The 12,270-nt window shown below is 35.8% G+C and overlaps 1 protein-coding gene across 1 annotated transcript in view; it reads left to right on the top strand.

The window, feature by feature from the left end:
• LOC121418354 (neuronal PAS domain-containing protein 3-like) overlaps nucleotides 1-12,270 on the top strand; it is a 52,693-nt gene that overhangs the window by 16,049 nt on the left and 24,374 nt on the right. Inside the window, exons 4-5 of the mRNA XM_041612174.1 lie at nucleotides 4,137-4,226; nucleotides 9,811-10,003. Of these exons, the coding sequence (XP_041468108.1) occupies nucleotides 4,137-4,226; nucleotides 9,811-10,003 (283 nt within the window). The remainder of the gene's footprint in view (nucleotides 1-4,136; nucleotides 4,227-9,810; nucleotides 10,004-12,270) is intronic.

The raw sequence follows: 12,270 nt of genomic DNA, 5'->3' as shown, positions 1-12,270 counted from the left end.
AGTATGGAATTCAGGCAGAGATGGATCCTCACTTATTTTTCTGTACCCATCCCAAATTGGTGTCATATTGTGAAAATTGACTCTAATGTGATTAATTCATCAGCTATCAACTTCATGAAGTCTTCACGAAATTGATTTGTCAAAATGAAATGGTTTTAAACATGGGTGTCGATCTGCATAAAGTTTTATTCATTTTTTTTTTTTTTTGGGGGGGGGCGGATATTACGTTATGATATGAAGCTCCACCCCCCCTAATGAATAGAAAGCATGAGCAGATCCACATTCATTGTTTTTAAAACTTGTGTTGATATTTAGATGGATAATCAAATAGACTGAGCCAAAATCATGACATTGCAAAAAATTTCTTTAGCATAGCATATCCTGCCACTTTTTTTTTTCTTTTAGGGACTTACACCTTCTTCTTTTAACCTAACTTGCACCAGTATCTATATAAGTTATGACAAATTGATTTGTTTGAATTTATGTTTAAAAAATGAATGAATTTGTGAAATGAAAGAAAAGAAATATATGAATAGAAATAATTGATGTCACAAATGAACATCTATGTCATTATTAGGAGGGCAGAAAACATTGTTTACGCAAAACATATTAGAAATCTACAGACCCTTCCCCCAACCCCACACCCCTATTGCTTAGTATACAAAAAATACACATCATCAGGCATTAGTAAGAATTAAACGAATCAGGTAACTTAGGAACAGTTTTAACAGTTTGGACTGCTTCAAGGGTAGCGTGAGGAATTGTTCTAACACCCCCCCACCTGCAAAATGGTATGTATTATATGGGGGCGCTGTAGTCTAGTGGTTAAGACTCTTATCTTTCAATCTGAGTGACATGGGGTTTATTACAGGCCATGGTGTGTTTTCCTTCAGCAAGAAATTAACTCACATTGTGCTTCACTCAACCCAGGTGAGGAAAATGGGTAGTGGCAGGAAGTAGTTCCTAAAAAAACTGTTAATCACCAGAATCGCTAGACCAGCTTAGTCGGGGTAATATAAGAGCACCTTGAGCACCCAGCAAGGTGGATATATGAGCGCTATACAAATCCTATATTACTTTTTATTTATTATTTATATATTTTACAAGATTGTGATATTGGTCCTCCCCAACTGAAAAATATCACTGGTCAGTAGAACTGGTCATCAGTATCAGTTATTGGCAAACTTGCTCTGTTAGCTTATATGAATTATGGGTCACATGATCGATTTCAGCCAATCATATGCTTAGGATCCCCAATATCAATGATTAGGATCAATACAGATTCATGTCACATAATCATGATTATATTCCTCACAAACTAATTTAGTACATGTATATCCATATGATGCATCCATGAATGCCCCACACTTCCATACTTTTTCATTTCATTTTGGTTTTCCACAAATCCATTATGTTACAAAACTTTGATAACTTACATAACTAAGCTGAGCAACCATTACACACGTAGACTAAGTATGAATAGCAAGCATTCTTAATTAATACATGTTTACATACATAAAACAGAAAAGTGGAGGAAACCTTAGAAGCAGAATGCTTGTAGATAAGGTTCCCTTTTTATACATTACTTTTGATATAACTACTTAATAATAAATAATACACGTTACATTTTATCAATCAAATTACATCGACAAAAACAACACAACACAGAAACGTGACAAAAGAAAGAAACGAAGAAATAAAAGAACAAAAGAAATAAAGTAAGCAGCTGCCATCCAACAGAATTTAAGAAACTTCTGGATAATAAGCTCTGTGGACAAAAATACAATAGAGCATGCCAATAAAGAGCAATTTAGAGCAATTTTACTTCAGTAATTCAATACTCGAAATTGTTTAATTTCAGTATTGACTTTCAAATAATATTGGTTTACAATTATATACTTCTTCAAGTAGTTGAAAGAAGATATGACATTTAATAATTCATGTTGGCATTGTTATGGACCAGGGAAAACAATCTCATTCAAACGGAAGTGTCATTAATTTCGCGGTATCATATTATATCTCAAATACTCTGGATAATATCCAAATCTTTGAAAAACAACGAGTATGCACCTGTTTGAAGAATGCTTTCAGAATATGACAGTAAAGCAGTACTACTTTAAATTCTTTGAAGAGTTATCCTAATAACCATAATAATTAGTAACGGATTCAGGCGGGGAATGCAGAGGATGCGCACACCTTATATATTTTGAGTATCACACATTGATCAGACATTGACATGTAGTTAAATCTAAGAACGTTTTCATCTTTATTTATGTATTTAAACTATTTATGTATACTATATGTAAAGTTCAAACCTTTCATTTTCTTTTCTTTCTCTAATTTGCTCAGGGATGCCTTGAGCATCTAATTTCGATGAAATGTGTGCTTTACAAATTGCATGTATTTTTATCATTATTTCAAATTTGGTCTTTGCATCCCTACTACAACTACCTATTACTATCTACTACTAGTACTACTTCTACTACTACTACTACTATTACTACTACTACTACTACAAACTACTTCTACTTCTACTGCTACTAATAATAGTAATAATAATAGTAGTATTAATAATAGTAGTAGTACTACTACTACTAGTAGTACTACTACTACTAATAATAATAATAGTAGTAGTACTACTACGACTACTACTATTAATACACTACTACTACCGCCACCACCACTATTATTACTACTACTACTACTACTGGTGCTTCTAAAAGTTTAGTAAGGGAAAGTATGTTATCCATGGTGATCTTCACCATATTAATCACAATGATAACGGTCATGATGAGTGAGATGATTTGTAGATATATATTGTGCCTTTTGTGACAGTAAATCAAACCATTCATAGGCTGAAGAGATTACTATACCCCTTCTCCAATTGTATTTTCATTCTGGAAGTCATGCTGCTAGCTATGTATTGATCTATGGACATACATACATGTTTCTTGATTGGAAATAAGCCAATATTAATGTGCATTCCAATAGTGCAACATGCTCGGCTGTGCCATTAATAATCGTAAGAGAATGAACAGATTCAATTCAATTCATTTATTCTTTTCCATAAAAAACAACAAAATATGTACATTTGGAATACACATGTTTATACAAAAATAGATCAAATACATAAGCAAAGTAAATTAATATTGTAAGTGATAGAAATAAATGGAAAATGGAACACCTGTAGAAAGCTTTTAAGAAAGCTTGTAAATGGCAGGAGTCCAAAAGTTAGCAAAATACAAATATAATAATAATAATAATATTAGATGGCGCATGTATTTGAATTAAATGTCTTGCCCCCTATGATGTCTAGTTTTAGTTTTGAGCCGATCACCCCATTATATCAGGCATACCTGAATGAAAGTTCATTTTCTGGATTTTATTTTGAAATATCATATTGTTGATTCTTTATCCATTCCAGGGGGGGGGGCACTTACATTGACGAGTGGATACCATGCACGACCCCAAAACATGTAAAAGGGATGTCTTTTTCAAGATAGGGCATGTTACATACGTAATGTGATAAGGGTGTCAAAAACACTAAAATAATGAAAAAAGGGTATCTATTTTCTGTAGGAAAGCTACATGTTTAGGGTCAAATTTGCGAGGGTGTAAAAAATTAAGACTAAAATGTTTTATAAAGGATTTGCGCGAGTGGGGCTGTACTAAACCCAATGATGTAGGTAAAGTTAATTCGATGACCGACGTCCGTGACATAACCTTGAAATATTGTTATACTTGTTTAGAGGTTCAATTCAGGGAATACTAATTGCCAATAGGATCTTTTTGTTTCCAATACTTGCTAAGGGGAAGGTTTCACACGCCAATACTTGTTAAGGGGTGCATTTTCACATTTTCAGAATATGGAAAATACGTGTTTAGGGTGTTTTTTGAGATCTCATGGTTGCGCATGGTATCCACTCGTCAATAAAAGTGCCCCCCTCCCCCCCCCCCCCCCCCCCCCCCCCCGGATCCATTTATCAGAATATCGTACATTCCACAGTTCCTGCATTCAAACTGCCACAATGTCACCATCTCCATTCAATAATTGAATGGTAATGATAATGGTAATTTCAGACACTGGTATATGGATTTGTGTTGATAATTGATATTTTCTCATTTTCTCATTGCAGAGCTTAGATGGATTTCTCTTTGCATTATATAGAGATGGAAGGTTTCTTTACATCTCGGAGACCGTCTCAATATATCTAGGACTCTCACAGGTGAGAATTTCTCTTTATATTATGTGCGCTTGGTCTTGAGGCAGTCTATGTTTGGTCATTTGTTTTGCCACTTAACATATCATCATATTAACTACTTATTTCATTCACTTGGACATGATATGACTGAATCTATCAATATTATAGCGGTGTATTTATAACCATATTCAGAGTTCTTAGTTGTGTCGTGCTATCAGAAATTTGGCATTTTTGGCATTTTTCACATTAGTAATTCAACCTTTTTAAATTAATGCCCATTGAAAGTGCTTATTGAGATCCATTTCATTTCAGTATTTAATTCATTCATTTGGAACGCTGTCTGACACCCATCCATCTCACTGACCTATCATTGCTTAACCTCTGGTCAATTTATCACCATTACCTCCTCTCTCTCTTTCCATTTCCTCTCAACGTAATGGTATAATTGAATAATTGGCTTACAAAAGGTGCAAAAACTTTACTGATTCACCCCCATGGGGAAGTTGTACCCCTCTCCCTTTCTCCTACCTGGTATGGGTGTTTCTTTACCCCCTTTGGGAGTTCATTGATAGGGATTCAAAGTGAATGGATTTGTAGTATGGGGGAGTGACCATTGTGGTTTTTCACTTTCTATATCTGTCAACCTCTTTTCAGGTGGGTGTTTCATAAACCTGTTAGTAACTTATGAGCGACTTTACGAACGAACGACTGGCGACCCTTTCTTAGGAACCGAAGAAACACTGTTAAATTTAAATCCGGCGTAGATTTAATACCAAAGAGAAAGGGTCATCAGTCATTCATAAAGTCATTTGTAAAATCACTCGTTACTTAATATGAACAGCTTTATGAAACACCCACCTGGTATCTTAATAACCAAAATGGTAAAGAAAATGAGTACTGTGTAGACATTTGACCATAGTAAAATTTAGAGGAAACAATTCTTCAAATAATGAAAACGGTGTACATTTTGGCTATTTGAAGACACCGACACGTGTATCATTTATGTTCAGGGGTTACAATCATGCCGATCGATTTTAATGAAATTGGTAGCGGAAATTTGATATTTGAAATTCGATATCAGGGAAATGTAAGTATATGAATATCCATGATGATATAAACTCTTAATATAGATATGTTGGCATTTTTTTTGAGCAATGATGAATGTTTTTTGTGCTATTGCGTCGTCATCATAACCGTCATTGTCATTATTATCATGATCATCGTCATCATAACCGTCATTGTCATTATTATCATGATCATCGTCATCATAACCGTCATTGTCATTATTATCGTGATCATCGTCATCATAATTGTCATCACCATCAGCATCATTATCATCATCATCATTGTAGTCATCATCATTTTATTTTTTTCTTATTATTTTTTATCATTGTGAATATTTGTGGAAATGTTTCTAGAAGGACAGTGCTATTCATTGCCTATTAATCATCAATGGGGTCTCTATGAAAATCGAAAGTTTAGCTGTATCTTTATCAAATAAATTATAATATAAATGTTGAGAGCATTTTCTTTTTGGGCTATTAATGTTAGATTGTGAAGGTAAAGTTTAGTTTTAAAGTATACAAATGTTTGTCTTGTGAAGAATGTTTTTAATTGATAGTTTATAAAGCTTTCAGTAAACACAATGTATTTGTATAGATCTTGTTCTTGTATTAAATTTCCACCAAGAGGGGCAATTTATAATGTTGGCACTTTTTAATTTTAGTACTCTTTGATAAATTTGAAAGAATCAAGAGAAAAGGGTTCTCTGAACTCTTGAAGTATATATAGAAAATACAATTTCGTATAAATTAGATAGTTGATGTGCCTATAAAAGCATACAATAGGTTCAAACAACTACGATTCATTTAAACGAAGAGGAAAATATAAGTAGGACGAATCTGACAAATGAATTTTGCTAATGTTCTATTCAAGAATGTTCGGCACCGGCATCTGGTTGCACTTTTGTTCCCCAAAACTCCCTCTGGCGTTGAAACACACCCAAACAGAAGGACCCATCATTATTTCATCATTAGATACTTCGAGATGATTTTGAAACCAGAATCAGTGTTAAGCATTTATTTATGGTAATGAACTTCCTTGGGTCAGGCGAGATGCGACAACCGTTCATGTCTTCTTAGAAGGGGCAAGATTTATCTATTATGAGGCCAGGAGAATGTCTTTGATGGGCTAGGTAATTTGAAGTTAATGATGTGGAGCTGATACTCCTTCAAATTCCATGAATCAAAACCCCATTACCACCATGCAGCGTCTGCTAATAGCGCTGCGCTGCCACCCTTCAAAGGCTACTGTACCCTCCGACAGAGTGTCAAGCAACGGGATAATGAATTGATGCTTAATTAGTGTCATGGGCTTGGGGATGGGCGGGCCTGGTGTATTGGGAAGATGAGAATATTATGTGATTTAGATGATGTGAATGGTGGCCTGGGGAATAGAATGGCAGTTTGTTTGATGACAAGGTATCTTGCGAAGCAGGGGAGGTTAAGGATGGGATCAAAAGCGGAAGCCAAATTCAACAAATTTTCTCACTTGCCTCAAAAAGAGTTTTGATACCAGAGAAAAAAAACTTGTTGACAGCTGGTCTCTTTCTGGAAGAATAAAAGGAAGGGACATACAAGCTCAAGTCAAAAGTACATGTTCATTCATCAATGTACATGAATTAGGTCATTAGATTATTTTAGATTCAAGTTTGGATAGAATTATGATCTCTCTAGTTTATGATCTCTTTTACATTTTATTCTACATATCACTGCTGAAAGCACAAATGGCACTAATAGAATACATTTATTTTCATTTCAAAGGATCATACATATAACTTAAGTGAAAAGTCATATTTAGAGCATGTCTAAAGGGAGTCTCTATATTCAATGGGTGCTTACAAACATTGAACAATCTTTACTATGATTGGAATTTCAAAAGGATGTGCCTTTTGAATTTGAATAGCTTGACTGCTTTCCATTTTGCCGACTCAGGAAAACAGGTCAGGCTTTTTTTAAATTCTCAATGTGTTGTTCAAAGCGAGAATTAGGGAAAGAACCATTTTTGTATTCACCTGGTGTCATCATTGGCTACACTCCACTTGACATACATCTATGGTTTGTACCTCATCGTGGAAGATAAGACCTCCCCAAAGTACCCAGGATTCCTCGCCGCACCCCGTGAAGTACAGTAATCCTGTCCTCCTTAAACACCCCAAACCTTGTTCAGTTACAAAACAGTAGCTGCCTCTTCTCATCTCGCTCCCGCCCAGGCCATAGGAGGGTCCCGTCTTTACACCTCTTGGAGGAGATTAAGTTGAATTTTGAAGCGGGTTCGGTCCTCCGGTAACCAAGAGTTCTGAAATATTCAGGACTTTCATGGTTCCTTTGGGGAGTGGAGAAAGTATCGTGACCTCATGCATATTCATCCAGCTCGGAGGTTCTCTTGCACTATTATGGCACAAAGACTCCGGGAAGAAGCCCCCAAGTCCGGGGGGTCGTTACTGTCTTAATGGACCTAATGGAGCGCCATCATCATACATCATCATCTTCTTCACTTTCTTGAAGGTTGTTCTTTGTCCGGGGCCATGTCAATAATTTAGTTGTCATTTTCTTCAAAGCCATCTTCCTTTTGTCCTTTAGCAGAATTAGAAGTAGTTTAAGATGATTGATGTATGTGTCCCATTTATCTTCAAACTCTTTTACCAGTATTGTGTCTTGTGGTATTGGGCTTACACCACAAACCCCTGCGGAACCATTGCCAAATGTTCCACACATATAGTGCATTTTGTCCCTCGTATTTGTTTACCTTTCTATCCAAGATGGTTGAAGTAATTCAATCAAGTCATTATAAAGATCATTGTTTCCATTATTCCATAGCTTTGTGGAGAGAATTTATAGGAACGATGCAACCTTGAGAAATGATAAATTGCTGCACTTTTATTCTTCCATGGTTTTATTTTTTGCATGGTGATAATAGTTTTGACTTCTGGCATAACTATGATAGATTTTCAGATGGATGATGAGAATGTTTTTTCAAGATATTTCCTTTAAAGAAATCTTTTTGCTTGGCAATGACACAATGACAGCTTGAACTACCCGAGATTAAATAAAAAAACTTTTCAGTTAAAGCTTTTCTTCATCGTAAGAAGAGAGTTGAACACCAACATTAGTTTTTGTAAGTAAAAGTCTGTTAACCATTGACCATTCCTGGACATAATCAGATCTTACTTGCGCTTCATTTAGACAATGCAACATTAATGCTTTTTAATGATTTTCAACAAAACTATGTTAACATAAACCTTCAGGAAAACTATTTGTAAAGACAAAGATTTTTTTCACTGCTTGTTTTTGAATGAATCTCTAGGTTCACTTGTCAACCTTGAGGTCTCATTCTGAAACCACAGGATAAAAGATACCAAAGCAGAGATAAGACACATTCATTAGATTTATGAATGGATATGAGAGGGGAATCAACGTCTTTGCGCCGTGGTAGCTTGCTTGAAACTGAATGTGATTAAATAGAGTCAAGCCCATTTGTGATGTGAAGGGCTCTTGGAGGTTGGGAAAAGCGATCTGGCTTCTAACCGCTGGGGGTAACCAAACCCTAAATGCTAACCTCCTAGGTGAAAGTAATGAATATCATTATCTCTGATGTATTCTGTGTTTCATTCTATAACAGTTTGACAGTTGACTAAAAAAAAGATCAGATATATCTACAATGCAGATTTGCCAGATCTTTTTTTTTCTTGCTAGGTTTGAGGGTTCTAGGAATATATTTTGTCCATTTTTGTCTAGTGCACTCCAACCTCTTGGAGAGATCTATGTGCCCTTGACTGTCAATCATTGTTCTACTTACATCTTCAAGTATTAATATTTACATTTCTCTTTCTCTTCCCCAGTAGTCTGATTGGCTTTTTAAAGATTAATTTTGTCGTCTGTTGTCCATTATGTCTCTCCTGTCTTTCTGCTACATTCTGTACTTGATATACTTTTTTATTTTCTCTCTTTTCTTCTATCTCTGCCTTTATACCTTCTCTCTCTGTCTATCTCCTATGTATGGTCTTCTCTGTCTTCTGTATGTTTTCTATTTCTGACCGTCCCGCTTCTCTCTCACACTCTCTCTCCTCTCATTTTTCCATCCCACACCCTCTCTCTCTATCTCTCTATCCATCTGTTATTTTATTCACTCTGTTTCATTCTGTCTTTATGACTATTGTTTGTAGTATTCCAGGTCCTCATTGCATAAAATTCAACATTATAGTAATTTCAACATTATGGTAGCCATCCAATGGTAACTTTCATGGAACCTTTGATTGTGATTGGATGGCAGAAATACCATAATAGTAACTTTTATGCAATGTAGGGTCCAGGACATTGGATTTTGGAGTGTGATCTGCTCCATGAATGTAAGATTATATTTAGTAGTTACACAAATGAATTGCATAGACTAAGCTGATCATTCTGAGATGTTGAATGATTATTGAAGTGGCCCAAACATGGAGCATTGTGTGTGCAGCACTTTGTAATCGAAAGGCAAAGGCACTGTATCAAATGACTATTTTTATTTAATATTCAACATCATCTTTTTTGTTTTGTTTTGGTAACAGGTAGAGTTGATGGGTTGCTCAGTCTTCGACTACGTGCATCCCGGCGACCACGCGGAACTGGCCGAACAGCTCGGGATGAAGCTTCCGCCCAATAAGACGTCCTCGTCCCCCTCCAGTGCCAATGCCGATGGTAACTCTACCAGTGGTTCCGCTGCCGGTAGTCCTGCTGCGATAGGACCATCAACCATCCAGGGTAGGTATCACAAAGCAACATCCAACCAGGGACTTGTTTCACAAATCACTTATTCGATAAAAATGATGATAGTGATAGCCAGCATTTAGTATGTGCACTCTCCGTAGTTCACTGTATCACTACGTTTACAAAACAATAAGCTACCAAGAAAATAATCAATATACGAATACATAGATCAAATGATAAAGAAATGGAAGGAAATAGCTTATCAGAAAATTGTTGTTTTTTCACTAGTTTCATAAATTGATCTTCAGAGTTTGCTCTGTTGATTCGAGTAATGTAAGAGGGGACGCTGTTCCATTCTTTAGATGTGGTTACAACCATTGTCATAAGCTACTGATGTCGTGGAATCTGATTGGATGAAAACACATTTGCCATTAAACTCTTGTCATTTATTATTTAAATTAAACTTCATGGAAGTGGGCAAACTCTTGTCATTTATTATTTAAATTAAACTTCATGGAAGTGGGCAAACTCTTGTCATTTATTATTCAAATTAAACTTCATGGAAGTGGGCAAACTCTTGTCATTTATTATTTAAATTAAACTTCATGGAACTGGGCAAACTCTTGTCATTTATTATTTAAATTAAACTTCATGGAACTGGGCAAACTGTTGTCATTTATTATTTAAATTAAACTTCATGGAAGTGGGCAAACTCTTGTCATTTAGTATTTAAATTAAACTTCATGGAAGTGGGCAAGCTCTTGTCATTTATTATTTGAATTAAACTTCATGGAACTGGGCAAACTCTTGTCATTTATTATTTAAATTAAACTTCATGGAACTGGGCAAACTCTTGTCATTTATCATTTAAATTAAACTTCATGGAACTGGGTTGTGTTTTCTCAATCACAAGGAGAGAAACAATTGGACTCATCGCGTGAACTTTCTGTTACAAGTAAGGATAACTTCACCATTATTGGTTTACACAGTGGGAAAATGCTCCTCAATGGTATATTACTCGTATAAGTGTTTCTTCAGAAATTTTTATCTCTGTTGAAATTTTTTTAAATAGATATGTTTATTGGAGTAAAATGAATCATCTCTAAAATTGATCATACGAGTGCAGTAACTATTGTTACTTAGAAATAATTGCTGTACTTTTGAAAGTGATAATTGATATCTAAACCAAAAATTATAAAGTAGACTTGAGAGATGGTGATTATGTTCAGTTTCTCTATGCATCCTGTTATCATGTACTATGTACTACCTCATGAACTAGATTCATCGGTTTGTCATTGATGACTTGAAAGAAAAAAAGAAACCTTTCCCTAATCTCCCTCCACAGACAGTATCCAACCTTTTACTTTACAGATCCTGAACCAGCATCGGTCACTCTTTCACTTGCCATCTAAATTCAAGCCATACACATAAACAGGTTAAGAATGGAACTGATAGAAGGTTAAAGCATTTTCTTGTGGTTTCTCATTTAACCGTTCTGTCTATAAAGACATTTGAAGCATTTAGATTGGGTTTGCTAAATTCACCTGTTTCCCCCTTACCAAAGTGCAATAACTGTGCCATGTAAATGCCTTGGGTACAATTTCCTCCACCAAGTGTTTTTCCCAATTTTAATAGTCAATATTTGAATATTGATCTAACCTGCCTTTGTAGTGTGCTCGTAAAATCTGATAATTCCTTGTAAAACCCGGCACCGGGCCGGCGAATTGTCCAACTTTTTGAGCTCTCTCTCTCTCTCTCTGGCAAACGTCTTGGCCAAATTAGCTCGTCAAGGTCGAGTTCACTGGAGAAGGTCCGCCGGAAACTCAAGATGCGTAAGATTGCACGGACAAGGGGAGAGCGCGCATCTTCACGGCTGAATATGATACGCCGATGAAAAATTCATGAGGCTCCCCCACATTTTCTCTCTATATTTTTTATCTCTGTGTCTTCCTCACCGACCGCCACTCTTCACTTCTCCTTCTCTCTCTTTTAATCTGTTGAACCTCCCGAACAAATGACTCGCCAAGCCAAGATCAAATATGTGTACTGCACTTCCATGTGTTTCAAACATGCATTTGCCGGCCGACAATTTGGGATGTGCACCGGAGCTGGAGAAATCAATAAAGGTTTTGCTGTCAAACTCGGGGCTTTTGGTCTTGAGTGTCAACATTAAGGTGGAAAAGGACATCGTCTTGCAGACACGGGCAGAATGGGATGTTACAGAAAATGCCTCTATCTAGATAATTCCACATTATTGTTAAATTCTTGTCTTATATTTTGTGTATATATACCTGTTGGTTTGATCAGCACATTGTGCAAGT

This window comes from Lytechinus variegatus, chromosome 7 (assembly GCF_018143015.1).
Source record: "Lytechinus variegatus isolate NC3 chromosome 7, Lvar_3.0, whole genome shotgun sequence".
Taxonomy (NCBI): domain Eukaryota; kingdom Metazoa; phylum Echinodermata; class Echinoidea; order Temnopleuroida; family Toxopneustidae; genus Lytechinus; species Lytechinus variegatus.
The sequence above is the reverse complement of the archived record's forward strand: the minus strand, read 5'-3'. Positions and strand labels throughout refer to the sequence as shown.